The sequence below is a fragment of the Paramisgurnus dabryanus genome, chromosome 19 (assembly GCF_030506205.2).
Source record: "Paramisgurnus dabryanus chromosome 19, PD_genome_1.1, whole genome shotgun sequence".
NCBI lineage: Eukaryota > Metazoa > Chordata > Actinopteri > Cypriniformes > Cobitidae > Paramisgurnus > Paramisgurnus dabryanus.
The window spans coordinates 21,705,498-21,721,169 of NC_133355.1; the positions used below are offsets into that span (position 1 = coordinate 21,705,498).

At 37.6% G+C, this 15,672-nt stretch overlaps 1 protein-coding gene across 5 annotated transcripts in view; it reads right to left on the bottom strand.

Moving 5' to 3' along the window:
* Positions 1-15,672, bottom strand: part of spire1a (spire-type actin nucleation factor 1a) — a 39,188-nt gene that overhangs the window by 22,442 nt on the left and 1,074 nt on the right. For all 5 annotated transcript variants that reach the window (XM_065292848.1, XM_065292837.1, XM_065292872.1 and 2 more), the window contains exons 2-3: positions 12,538-12,569; positions 296-538 (exon numbers count right to left, since the gene is read on the bottom strand). In XM_065292848.1, the coding sequence (XP_065148920.1) occupies positions 296-538; positions 12,538-12,569 (275 nt within the window). The remainder of the gene's footprint in view (positions 1-295; positions 539-12,537; positions 12,570-15,672) is intronic.

The following is a 15,672-nucleotide window of genomic DNA, read 5'->3' on the forward strand; positions in this document are numbered from 1 at the left end:
TTCATAGTTAGTAAAGGGCTTTTTCCATTGGCTTACTGTCAAATATCACAGTAATTCAAAATGATTCTGGTGATAAGTGTTTAAAAAGCTTTAATGGAGTCTTGGAGGAAAGCAATACATAAGTGGACCTGAGAGAACAGCTTAATGAATACCAGCTAAGAGAGTATCTTTTAGTAAACTATTAAGGAATATAAAGTGTCTAGGATCTTTCCACATGTATACTTTCAAATATACAGTATAGAGTTTTAGCCACAAAAAAAAAACTTAGCCAGTGGTGTGATAACATACTACTTACAGACATGATGTCACGATAGCCATGGATGTTAGAGACATCTGCAGGCTCTTCCTCTCCCTCTCCCTCATCCTCTTCCTCAGTTGCCTCATAGCCTTCATCAGGACAGGGGTCCTTCTCGGTCTCCGCTATGTTGGTCATGAGATAGATGAGCTGCTCCAGAGGAGGACTTAGTTCTCGTTCCTCATGTTCCTTCAGTCCGTAATCCAGAGCCTTATAGATCATAATACCCAGAGACTCTATGATCTGTAACACATTATATCACATTCATTAAGCATAGCTGAATGAATCACTGCACATCAACAGGTGGTTTGACATAAACTTCAAACATCTATAAACCCAGACGTGACTACGGATAAAAGACATAAAGGAGACAATACCCTCTTGCACAGGCCATGATCTCATGACTCTCTGAGCTCAGTATGGTTTAATGGTGAGGAATTTCTAATGTCTAGACAATTGAGATTTCACATTTTTAGATTACGTTTCCAACTTCATACAATCATGTTGTTACCCATAACCCATCATGTGCATGACTACTCTGGGTAGAAATGCCTTCTGGTAACACATAGTCAATCTTAAGGAGTTTAATTTAAGGAGTTTGACCAGAGCACACTTATGTACTCGCAAGTCAGCTGACAATTACACAGAAAAAACAAGATTTAACAAATGATCAATTATATCCAGCTAACAAAACTGAACTGTGAGAACAGTTTATGTAAGGAAATGACATTATGCAATTACAGTAGATGTTTATGGACAATCAGCTCAGTACAGGACACAAAAATCACGTGTTTATTTTCGAGCTAGATCAAACATTAAATTCCCATAATGATGATATCCATAATTATTTAAGGAAGGACCAAACACATGAGGCTTTACCACATGACACCAAGTTTCCAAATGTATTTTATTCTGAGTAATTGTTACCTTCTATAAAAAAACTGAGACTCATCCAAGCAGCTCATCTTTAAATATTGACACTATTGTGGATTGTCTGCATTTAATACTTGTTAATCAAAAGTTGTCACAGGTCCAGACGTTAATCCTCTTCATGGGTAAAATAAATATTTGACATGCTCTTAGGTAATGTAATCCTCTATGTAATAACCAAATTTAAGATTTACTGTACGATTATGAAAGGCGGTGCAACCTGCAAATAAAGCCTACATGTGGCTTTCAAATAGGGATGCTTAACGATTAATCGTGATTAATCGTTAGCAGAATAAAAGTTTTTGTTTACATCATATATGTGTGTGAACTGTGTATAATAACTTTGTATAAATAAATGTACACACATGCATGTATATGTTTTAGAAATGTTTACATGTGTATATACATTTGTATATTTATGTATAATTGATATTATATATAAATATAAATACTTAATATATAATTTTTTTCCCCTTAAAATTATACATGAATGTGTTCATATTTATATAAAATATAAATTATACATAAATATACAAAGGTATACCAAAATATATATATATATATATATATATATATATATATATATATATATATATATATATATATATATATATATATATATATATATATATATATATATATATATATATATATATATATATATACACACACATATTTATTATACACAGTTTACACACACATGTGATGTAAACAGACTTTTATTCTGCTAACGATTAATTGCGATTAATTGTTTAGCATCCCTACTTTCAAACATACTGATTAATACATTAATAAATGTATAACTACTAGAATAATTTACATTGCCAAAATCATTATTTTGTGTCAATTACAGGTTAGAAGGACTTTTTATAGAAAGCATCTGATTGGATGAAAAGCTTCATGGTGCAGGATGAGTCATCAATATTTTTGGACCATTTTCCAAACATGACTGCAAATTTTACAAATGCACATTTGTTTAAGATTATTTATGCAATGACGTTATACATTGACAAAGCAAATCGAACGTCATATTGTCTTTCACTGATTTCCTTTAATTCCGGGTTTTCCAGGTGTGGTCAACGCTGACGAACCCATCATGCATTGACTTTCAATTTAATGATGTTCAATTTTAGGCACATCTGGGAGAGGCTTTCATGTGACATAAAAAACAAAAAGAAAATATTTTATGATGCAGATGCAGTGGCATGTTGAATGGCTCATTATTTTTTAAATAATAAATAGACACACGTCAGTAACTAATAGTCATAGAGCGAAGTTAAATTGTTTTGCTTTTAAAGAGCTGCACCCAGACAGCAGATGCACATGTGATAATCCACAGTCTTAGTGTGCGACTGCAGTAAGCCTGTGATGCAACAATAAGCCTCACTGTTTTGACCGAAAGCCCACATGAGCACCGTTGGCCCACGGCAAAACACAAACCTAAAGACCTCGCTGCTTAACCCTTGTGGCATTTACGGTTACGATAAGCACAACGGTAGAGCGATGTAATCTTGTACATTTACTAAGAGGACGGTAATTCATTTGTTAATAATTGTTATTAGGACAACTACAATTAGGAATGCCTCCTAACAACCTCATCGAAAGAGACGGGCGACAAACAGCAACAAAATCGCTGGCGGTGGGAATGCAGAATAATCAATCAAATCATAGTTACAGTTTCCTTGCTCAATGTGGTCACATAAAGTATTTAGCTTTCATACCATTGCATTACTACGGTAGTTGGTTCAACTCGAGAAAGATTGTTGACGCAAAAATTTTTTTTTAAGTTGAATTAACTTAACATTTTTAGGCAACCAGGTATTGTACTTTTTTAAGCTGAACCAACAAATCGTTTTTCACAGTGTATTGGCACAATGTTCAAATAATTGAAAGATTTCGCAAATTTACAGAAGCTAAGTGCATATAACCCAAAAAACTGAAAATTTTCCTGGGCTAGTTTGACGTTTTACTCGTGTACAGTCCGTATGATGTGAGGGGTGTGACTGTGAGAATACACCAAGTTCCTCCAGACGTCCTGAAAGAGTGGACAAACACAGGACTATTATCTGTATTTGTCTTCTCTCCAAACTTGTGACTCAGGAATGAAGGAAGAGAAATGGAGGGTGAGAGAGATCCGGGAGGGTGAAGAGGAAAACCCATGTCTTGTGGATTAAAAGTCAAGAACAAAATCATCCTGGCCTCTTACTTCTTCATACAGACTTTAGTCTATTTAAGCTAAAAAGCACAAGATTTGATCTGTCAGACTTCTCAACCAGTTTGGTTCAACCACCAAACCTTCACACTAGGTCTGAAACGGCTACTCACTTTCAAACCAACTCTGGAGTGATATTTCATCCCTTTAGTATGTGCACACTGATAGAAAGATGGTTTCTTTACTCGCTTCCAGAGCTTTCTCTGTCTCACGCTACACAACAATGAAGACACTGCCTACTGTTCACCCAGCCTGGTTCACATGACATCATTGCTCGGAGGAAAACGGTGTCTACTGAATGTTTCTCAAAGAGATGATATTTACGAAGACATTTATACTTCCTAAAAAAGGCAGGTCGTTGCTGAACTTGTCACACTATTGGTTCATGCTTAAATTGCGAATATTCACCTTAACAATGCTTTAGGCACCATTTGTCAATTGGAAAGGCCTGCACCCATCCCAGAGGGAAACATTTGGGCATGACTTTACCATCAACACATATTTATCAGTTAAAAGAATGTCTTAATCTTTTATCTGCCAAAACATTTGGAGAAAATCAAGACTGCAAACATTCTAAACTGAATTCATACAGTTGGGTACAGATCTGCTCGCTTTATTGAGTTACATGCCGGTCTTTTCACAGATGTGTGCTGTCAATTGAACTATTAGCATGAGACTCAGCAGACCTCAAAACACAGAAGCACATGACGGGTGAAAAAAATGTGCACAATCGCACACTTAAGGAGCAGCAATGTGTGCTTAACCACTAAGCAGCACTATAACTTAATCTGAATCACACAGAAATCAATATTATGGGTGTATTTTGTGCCAAACTGAAAGAGTCAGGCTTGACTTGTAATCGATTGCACAGTTAGTATCAAGTCAAAATCACATTCATCTCCAAATTCCAGTGAGTGTCAGAACATCCAGATGAGACAAGATAAGACAGGCTCACTGTTAATTCACACTTTTTTTGTCTGTACACTAGAGGGTCAATGTGTAAATTATCAGTGAATACTAGGAAGGGATTAACAAATAAAGGTAGTTGTCAAAGAGATTGTGGGCCCTATTTTAACGATCTCAAATGCAAGTGCGAAGCGCAAAGCGCAAGTGACTTTGTGGGCGGATCTTGGGCGCTGTTGCTATTTTCCCGGCAGGAGAAATAACTCTTGCACCGGACGCAAATCAATAAGGGGTTGGTCTGAAGTAGGTTCATTATTCATAGGTGTGGTTTGGCCGTAACTTCAAATAAACCGTAAAATATAAATGTAAAATATATGGCGGGTTGCTATTATTATGACGGATTTACCAGGCGCACGCCAGGAGCGGTTCACAGCCGAGGAGACCGACGTTCTTGTAAGAGCAGTCAAAGGCAGAGAAGTTGTTTTGTATGGGGATGGGAGAAACCCGCCCAAATCAGCGTCGGTTAAACAGGCGTGGGAGGAAATAGCCACAATTTCTCATCAGCTGGCATCCCCAGGACGTTGCGCCGCAAGCGCTACAATGAAGTCAGGAGACGGGGGAATCCCAAGCTTGCCAGCATAAATCGGGCATGCCGTGTAACGGGAGGTGAATCTGCCTCTACACAGACGCCAGCAGAGGACATCGCTGCGTCCACGCTCACCGCTGAAAGCCAAGAAACGCAAGCAGTCCAACCCCAAAGTACACTTACAAATCAAGTTCACATACATTAAGGTTTCTTATGAAAACATTTGAATTATTATTTACATAAAATAAACGTAATACAGCCACACAACAAACTTATGAAAATATTTTAATCATTATTTGCATGATAATTTTTTAACGCAGCCACACAAAATAAATAAAAACTATCACCACAATGCTCACCACAATGATTTCCCTTATCTCATGTGTTAATATTTTCAATTTATGATTTGCAAAAATAACTGTTGCATCTGTGTAGATTAGATAAGCAAAGTGTGTGCGCGTTGTGCACGCTATACAGTGTACAGTGCGTACAGTGTACGCAGGGTTTAAAAAAATTGTGGTTTGCATACAATAAACGTGCACTCTTCTGAAGACAAAAATTGCGTAAGGTGCACTGTATGGGGACCCTCACGTACACGTAAAAAAAAGGACCATACTCAACCCAGTAGATTTAAATTGTACCTACGTTTTTTTTTTTTTAGATTAATCTTGTTAGATTTCAGATTTATGTATAATGCAAAAACAGACTTTGCATTCTGTAGTAGGTAGTTCTTAGTTACAACATGGACCAGACTAATTTTTGTTCTGCAAGACTAACCATTCCAATGACTTTCCATTTCAAAGAGTCATAAAAAGTTAATAATACACCAGGAATATTTCTGTCAGGTTTTGGCTGTTGTTAATGGTCCATCAATCCATCCATTACAGTAAGAGAGTGCATGCTGAAGTAATTTGGGGGTTATAAATGTGAGAAGACACAAACTGCATCAACAGTGGTTAATCTCTGCTTGTTTTATCCCAGCCAACAAAATCTTTGCAAACATCCACATCTGAAGAGCTAAATCTGAACTGACTGTACGGTATGTGACGTAAGTGTCTTGACAGAGAAAGGCAAAGAGATCAGACAGGCAGGATGAAAAGAGGTTTCTCAAGTGGAACGGAGCTGACAGGAGGGAACAAAAGCCTGCTGGCACTTCTGTGCCAACCAAAGCAACATTTCAGCTCTATGACAAAGCATAGATCAAATGTGTCTCCTTTTGCAAAATAAAACAGCAAGCTTGGTTTGACCTTCCACCCCATGCGACTAGGCCCAACATACAGTTGATATTCCTGTTCACCACCTTAACTTTTCCACCAACTATATAAAAAGTGTGCTGTGGCTTGCCAATGTAATGGTGTCCCAGATTTTTTTCCTCTGACAGGGTTTTCCTGCACAGAGATTTTGGAGGCAACCGCCTCGCCCAAATTTCGTGGCGCCTACGGCTCTTGACAGGTTTCTCGGTCATGTGTCTTAACGGAAAACATGAACAATCCTTGCACTCAGTATATTATTATCATTTGAAAGTGCAGTTGCCTTATGCCACTGTGTGAGGCGCTGCCTAAACTTTACAAGAGGAACGTCAATTTATGGAGTTTCCTCTTGTACAGGTATATCACAACAGACACAAGCTGATGCAGTAATGTGTCCTGCATGAAACTGTTCGGTGGAACAACACACAACGTGAACAGTTATGGCTCGAAAACAAATGATTCTTTAAAAATTATTTGTTTTGATGACTGGTCAAAACATTTAATTCACCAAGCGAATCAATCACAGCTCAGTGAGTGAATCAATCTGTGATCAGTGCGTAAAAACGCAAAACAGAGGACGTGAAAGAGTCATTATTATAATACCTAGTGCAAATAATACAAATTATTGATTTATTGTTGAAAAGTTGGTTAGTTCATTATCTATAAAAGGCGTTTTAACTGGCATGAGGTGATGCATTTATATAAAAGCAATAATAGAAGCCAAAACTGCTAGTTTAACTCAATTTAGCTATGGTACTAAATACACATTCAAGAGCAAAATTCATGTGAATGTTGTTTTAATGATCGGCCTCAAAGTTTGTTCAACTTCATGGATAAATTGAAGTTGTAAACCTGAAGCAGCCTTAAAATCCAATTGGCTGATAAAATGGCATGGGTGCAATTAAATTTTCCACTCTATATATATATATAATATATGAACATAAGTAGCATCAGGGCATTTGAGGACTGGCAAAAGCACCATTTGAACTCTAAGGTTCAGACATCTACGCACCAGTCTGGCACAGAAATGAACCATTGAATGCAACAGACTAAGGAAGAGAATGAGTATGAGTGAATGAAAGAGTAAATGAATGGTTACATAACGATCTGGGCCAAATCCAGAGCCCTACAGCGAGGTGGACATTTTTTTCTCAGACGAACACTGTGAGAGGGACTCACTGTCCTGTACAGACAGGGGTACAATAGAGGAATAGTTCACCCAAAAATGTTAATTCTGTCATCATTTACTCACTCTCATTTGTTACAAACCTGTATCAATTTCTCTGTACTGATGAACATGAAGATATTTTGAGGAATGTTTGTAACCAAACCGATCAGACTTCCATAGTAGGAAAAAACAATACTATGGGGTCTCAGACCAAAGAAATGTATACAGGTTTGTAACAACAAGTGAGTAAATGATGATGATATTTTAATTTTGGGGGGGGGACTATCCCTTGTAGCCTGACTACGTCAGACTTTGTACTTCCGCTAAATTTCATTACGCTTCTGTACTCAGTCTGAGATACCTCCCATTCAAACCGTTTTCCTCAGGTCTCAAAACAACCGGCGAATCAATGAACAGAGGGCGGGCTGAGAGCCGTGACGTAGACGCTAAGCGCCGAATGTACGGTTGTAGTTTGTAGTGGACATGGAGGCACAGAAAGCTATTTGCTCTGTTGTGGAGAACTCAATCCCGAACAAGAAAAGTGTTTGTTAAACATTTTGAATGGAGATTATGTTGTTGCCCTACTCCCGACAGGTTTTGGGAAAAGTTTAATTTATCAACAATTATTGATCGTCAGCGAGAAACTGTGTGCAGCACAGCTTGACGTGCACAACAATCGAGATATCATGGAAGGAAATTTCATTGTTCACAGTTAATGGTGGAGGACGCGTGGGCAAACATTCTTTGGTGACGTTCCTGATTAACCAGAAAAAAAGGTAGGAAGATTTAATTTACATATGGTTATGGCCGTCTGGTGGAAGAGTTTGAGAGGAGAGAGGGTTGTTCCTCCACTTAGACGTGAGTGGAAAGACACCGTAAGGATAGTGTTCAACTAGCTCTGGCCCGATTTACTTTACATAATCTGCAGAAGTCGTTCATAGCCATGTTAACTTCGGTATTTCGCTCGATGGGTTTGTTTTCACATCATGCGTGTGTTTTACAGCAGAAATTTGATGCGGCTGAGCTGGCGCATAACGCACATCATATCCAAACGTTATGTGATTGGCTTACGTTTAGACCAATGATTTTAAACTTCAGACAAGCCCCTCCCATGAGAAGGAAAACGATTGTCAATTATGCCCAGCCAGACTCTGTCTATGAAGCGAAGCAAAATAGCAGAGGATGGTTCTACCAGGCTATATCCCTTGATCACAAGAACCTGAACTCAGAAATGGTAAAAAACTGTTTAACAGTCTTACTCTACAATTCACTACTACACAGTTTACAGCCTTTATGGTGTGTTTCAGGAATACATGTTTAACATTAACTATTTTCAAGATTGACTAAAACTAAGAAATGTATACTAGTTGACTAGTCAACCATCTCAACCCATCCTCCAACAGGTAACAAAATCTTGACTATGTTTGGATAGCTTCAGTCATCTGTGCATTTTCTCAGTAAGACACATTCTTGTCTATTTTATGACCGGTGAACTACACAGAATCCAGGCTGGCCTTCAAACCCCACTGCCTCACATCACACAGTTAAGTGCTTTCCTCAACTGACCACAAACAAACAAAGCTTGTCCTAAGTTGGCATCCGACTAAAGCTCAGAGATACTGTACTTGTTTCTTTTCCCAAACCTGTATCATGCTTCAGCTAATCTTTCAAAAGTAACAACAGATGCTAAAAAAGATCACCACTTGTTTTCCAAGGCTTGCTACATGGCTAAAAACTAAGGATTCTATGTAAAACTGACTGGGATCATTTACCCATCAATGGCCATGTGAGACCAGACCAAACACACGCACACATTCAAACACTTGGCCAGCTGAGGAATAGAAGTTATGCAGTGATGCGAAAGAAACAAGCTTTGTGCATTGATAAAGAAAACCTCCGGGGATTAAACCACGAGGCTACTAAGCTCAGAGCTAACAAACAAGTTATCCAACCCCACAGAAACAGAAAGTGAGGCATATTCTTGAAAACACATTGCCATTACTAGAATCCACTGATGGGGAATTTGAACTGGGAATTTACGGGTGTCTTTGTGTTGGTTTGCTATACTTCTTCAACATTCCTACACCTCATCTTAAGCCTGTTTAGCAACTGTCTCTCTCTTGAGATCAAACCTCTGATAGGTAGTAAAACCTGATGCTTGAAAGGACTCCTGTTAATCCCCTTTAGCCACTGAACTGGATCTTAGGTCAAATCCTCTTTGTCCGTGCACCACCAGAGAAAAATCATGCAAGCTGCCGAAACACCTAGCAGTCAAAATCATCTGGGTCTTTCATCCTTCAGGGTTTATGGATCATGTTAGCTATAATGAGCAGTTGATGGACATTCAAAGTTACGGTAGTATAATGCACACTTTACTAAACTTTTTCAAGACCCACATATTTTTCAGTCTGATTTTGATGGAGTTGGTCCCTGGTGAGAAACCAAAGCATCTAAATTGTATTACTATTCTACTATTTATAAAGCATTTAAATCTTGCTGGCAGTATGACTGTGTTAATGGGGTAAACAGGCTTGTCATGATCATGTCATTTTATTCTGTGCCAAATGCCGGCGTGGTTTTACTTTAGGGGCCGGATGCACCCCACCTGAAATCACTTCTCCGCTCCAAACCAATTTGGAAACGAGATCAATACAATCTCTGACAGCTTATGTTTCACGGTTGCACAACATTATGTGTACCAAGAAACCTTCATCTAATTGGTTTTTGAAAACAGACTGCTACTGATGGAAATACAACATGAAATCTATATTTGGAAATATACAGTAATAATGTGATAATTTATATTTAGTGTATTTTAGTGCATAGTTAAAGGGCACGTACAGTCAGATTCACGATTTTACATTTCCTTTGGTGTGTAAGTGTTTTTTTAACCATAAACCACGCAAACATATTGGATTATACCAAATACACAAAATAACGTTGTTTTTAGCAATGAAATCGATGCACTTTAATCTTAACTTCCTATGGAAGCCCACAATCCATTGCTCGAATGAGCACATAGCAGCTCTATGGTTTAATATACAGTCAGGGAGGCTCTGGACATGGTGTGTTTGCAATGAGTAGTAGGGATGCTTAACGATTAATCGCGATTAATCTATAGCAGAATAAAAGTTTTTGTGTACATCATATATGTGTGTGAACCAGTGTTGTTTTTGGCAGCCCTTTTAGTTTTAGTCTTAGTCTTTTGGACGAAAATGTTTTTTAGTTTTAGTCACATTTTAGTCACTTATAAACTTGATAGTTTTAGTCAAGTTTTAGTCAACGAAAACACAAAAAGGTTTTAGTCAAGTTTTAGTCGACGAAAACGCAAAAAGATTTTAGTCAAGTTTAAGTCAATTTTAGTAAAAAAAGTATTCTTTAACAAATTAATTTAGGTTAAAAAGTGCCTTGCCTTGTTATTTAAATACACCACAAAAAGTATTGGAAATGGGCTTAGGTTTGACAAGTAGATACATGTAAAACATAAAGCTTACGAAGATATGTGTCACAAGCCAAATGTTGAGTAAAATTGAATGTATATGATATGTTAACAGCGTGACTTGTTAGTTACTTTTAAAAAAATTTAGCGTGATGAGCCTTCAGGTGCCGCTTGAGGTAAATATAAATACTTAATATATAAAAAAAATTCTTACAATTATACATGCATGTGTGCATATTCATATATATATATATATATATATATATATATATATATATATATACACACATATTTATTATACACAGTTTACACACATATGATGAAAACAAAAACTCTTATTCTGCTATAGATTAATCGCGATTAATCGTTAAGCATCCCTAATGAGTAGTGAGGTGGTAATACTGTGAGACACATTCAGTTTCCTATTAGAATTCCTTTCAATAGCAAGTGGGATAGAAAGTAAATTTTTGACCCCTGATCTTTCTACAGAAAATACACAGAAAATACGTACGGGATTTTCCGGGATCTTTACATTTTTGGATCATTCACACTGCCAATTATCACACAAATACCGTAATGATCCCATAAAGATGCGTGACATATCCTTAAAGTACTTCTTGTTGCAATGACACGTGCATCCTCACTACGGCACACCCTTACGGCATTGTGTCTGCCTCTTGTTCACACAGAATGCTATTTGTGAATGTTACCGCAATGTTACTACGTCCTCTTTGCGGAAGCGAGCCCAAAACATATACGGGATGTGTTTTTGTTCACACAGAAGCCTCTCTGCTAATTTTGCGGAAATGATCTGGGACCAAAGTGTTGTGTGAATGGGGTTCATGTTTCATTGGAAGAGTGTTGCAGTGAACGTTCATTAATCGAAAGCCAACACACGGCTTATAAATATTTACTGTACACTTTTGAATGTATGCTTATCTAGGCAGTGCATCTACTTGACAGCAGAAGAGGTGGTGTCTGTGTACAGAAGGAGGCAGAATCTTCCCATTCAACATCACGAGTCTACTGACTAGCACTTTGTTAATAATCTTGTTTCGGAAGAAGGTCTGTATACATGCACAGGCACATAATCTTACGGTTTGCAATTTTGTGTCCATTTGGCCAAGTGGGCGCGTACGTCAGTGTTCATCACCGCGTGTGGACCCATATGTTACCGAAAAAATGTATCTTTCTATATTTCTAAAACAATCAACAATACATAAAGACTTCATCTTTGAAAACCGTTGGAAACTGTATGTATCAAGGAAAAATTATATATTTGTTGTGTCCCACATAAGGCAGACAGCAGGAGCTCTCTCACAGCTTTGGAAATCTCAGTTTTTGACCGAGTTACAGCACAGCTCTCAGAAAGTTGCCAGAAAGGCAGGAAGCTTTAGAGACCAAACACTAAATCTTTAAGCCAGGCCAACAAATAGCTGCTAACAAATAACATTGAAAGAGTCTGAAGACCCAGAAAGTCCTGAAAACCATCCACCTAAATCTCAATGTTCATACCACTGACAACGAGTCAACCACATCAGATGCTCCTCAGGTCCGAGAAGGGGTGGCTATAGAAACCTTAAAAAATAAACATGCAAGAAAACTAGCTTTGTTTCTAAGGAGGGTTTTATTAATCGTGCGATATGAATGTGGCGTATCAAGCTGGTGCTCTTTTCCAAATATAGTAACGCAATGACTCATTGTCAAGTCAAAAACCAGTCTTGCACCTCAACAAAAGCTAAATGATGACTCACCTCTGTTGATGTGCTGGGCGTTATGGGTTTATCTGTAAAGAGGAGAGAAAACAAATCTGTTAAATGGGAAATATCAAACCAAACAATATTTTAAAAATGGCACCAAATATGACCCTGCACTTGACCCATCTTAAAGTCATTTTTTATCCTACGTAATTTTGTATAATGACTGAGCATAGTCCTGCCAAAAATTGAAATCAATGTAAAATCAATGATTGAAATCAAACTTGGATGCTCCTTATCTAAAATTAGATGATGAGACTTTAGCCTATATTTCACAGAGAGGGTCACAAATATTTAAAAAAGTGATCATTACAACACAAATCTTTAGGATGTTTTTTACCACCCACCATGGAAAAAAAATTATATGATTTAGTAGCAGCATCATAACAGTACATTCACACAAGGCGTAAGCATCAACGCTTCTTGGTTACTATGAATGGGTGACGTAATGCGTTGCCAAACTGAATTGTGGATCCGTCTGCGTCGCGCCACTGCCATTCCAAGCACCAATGCGTGCATCAGCCAATCAGATCGCTTTATATTTCATTATATTTTAATAATCTAGTGCAGAGCCAGCCAATTACCAGAGGAGCATGTTTTGTGGACACCGTGATTGGCTGTTGACCATGCTTCAGACACGCCGTCCGTCAAGCGCAAGCGCTTATGCCCCGTGTGAATGAACCGTAATACAGATGCTTTCTTTGGCAAGCGCCACTAATAAAACAGAAATGTGTGGTATGGGTTGCAGCCATAGATAAATTAAGCAGAGGGGAAATTGACCATGATAAACCCTCCCCCCATTTTATATTACACTGAGGGTCCCAGGGGTTCACCTCTAACAACGTTCACATGAAATATTGAACTCAATCTAGAGACAGACAGACTGTGGGGCAATTTGTGCCCATTGAACCTGAGACACAGGACATCTAAACAGGGGCTAGAATCATAATGTCTGTCTTTTTCCCCTCTCTTCTGTAGCACTGGGAGTATAATGTTACAGCATTAAAAGAAAGAGTCTCTTCTGGGATTGGCTGAGACCCAGAGTTCAGCGTTGCTACAATGAATGAATCCAGTGTCACTTCAACGGTCACTTCCAACAAATCAAAGCAGATCTGTGCAAAAGAAAAACATCTATGGGGATACCTTACACAGTCTGAAAAATACTTTAACTTCATCTGCCATATCACCATAGATGTGTCTGTTCGTTGTATGAAAATTTAGACTATTGCCCTTCTAAGGATGAAAGAGGGTCACTGAATCTAACTCATCCCTTACAGGGTAACCGGTTACCATGGAAACCTCTTTAACTGAGTGTCTAGCACAGTAGGAAGCTACCAAAACAAAAATAAAGCCAAATGTGTAACCCCTTTATTTTAGTCAGTAAATTTAAAGGAAACTTAAAATTATTTAACATTCACATAATTTTGCAAGATATTCTAATGGTTTAGGGTTTACTCATGAGTCATGACAGGTGTCAGATTAACTTGAGAACAGAAAGTGAAAGGCTTGACTTCCTTAATCTATATGACATTAACCTAGATCTCATAATTAGTCTTACCTATAGAGCATGGCACATTTTCTAAGAATAAATATAAGGTCACCTAATACGGCAATTTTTCACATATAATATTAGTCTTAGGTGTCCCCAAAATGTGCTTTGTGAGGATTTGTTCATGTTGTGTTTGTCTCTTTAAATGCAAATGTGCTGCTGCTCCCTGTGTTTACTTATCTATACCAAAAACATACAGTTTTTAATAAGGCAATCACCTTACTTAATTGTCCAATGCAAAAAATGTAAAATGATGGACTCGTCGTGATCTTTGAACAGTTAAGGGCGGGGCCTGCGCAAGGTGACATCAGTTTGCTCAGAAAACACCAACAGAAACTTATGAGACTTTTGAGGTTTCATGGGGAATAAAAAAATTGAGTGGGGAGATTATTATCATTACAGGTTAGATGTGTACATGCAGGCTACACACAATAATGTTTAAACAAAAAAAAAAGGAATTTTCATTATAGGTGACCTTTAAGTCAACCACATGGTCAATGTTTATGTTTCATGATGACACATTTACATTTGTGCATTTGGCAGACGTTATTTTTCCACAGAGCACAGCTTTTTCCATTATTTTTATACCCATGACCTTGGCATATCCAGCCAGCACCAAACCATTTGAGCAGGAGGAACAATACACTCCCACATGTTGTTTATCTAGTTAGGATACATGCTGTTTTCAGGGTTGTAAAAACTATCAATCTCTATTGTGTTGGCAAGCAGAGAAGAGCATGAGGGTTCCGTACCGGAAAGAACATCAATATAGCATCGCCTGAAGCTTGGAGAGTTTGCTTCATATTTACACATCACAACCCAAAAAATAGATTCATAAACCGGTTTATTCAGTTTGAGGGACCCAAATTAGAAAGTTTCCAACACACTTATTTTATTGGTCGGTCAAGGTAATTTGAGCCGCCGATGGCATCCCTCTGATCTAATTGCTTTTCTTGACATCTGGTACTAGGGAACTCTCTTGGACTTGAGACGTCTAATACATCTGGCTAACATTAAATTATTTAAAAAAAAAAGCAAAAAAATAAAAAAGTAACTGCGTCACCCCACATCTCAATCCGATTTGGGTGGATGGAAAGATTTAGACACTGATCTCAATAATTACACTTATGACTGGTAGGAAAGTGAGATTAATTCTCAAAGGAAAAACTGAAATGGAAATGAAATCCCAACCCTCAGGCTAAGGAGCCCAAATGATATAAGGATTTTAATTAATGGTAGGTCTGTATTTAAAAATCTGTCTCAATTAATTTACAAAAAAAGGATGTTGCTCAGTTTATACCACACAGAAACCAGTTTTTATATATCCACTATTTTAAAAATACAACACTTTCTCCAATGAATCAAATTTTTATTAGCTTATGTCACATTATGTGTCATTCAGGTAATCGTTACACAAACCTCCTTTACAGTTTGGCTCTATTTATATTATTTAACGTTATGAATGAATCATACTTAATAGGCCTATTGTAAATATTGGATATACTAAACTGTACATAAACACAACCAAATGTTAATATAACCAAGAGCGTTAAGATTTATGGTATCACTATAGGCCAAAGAGG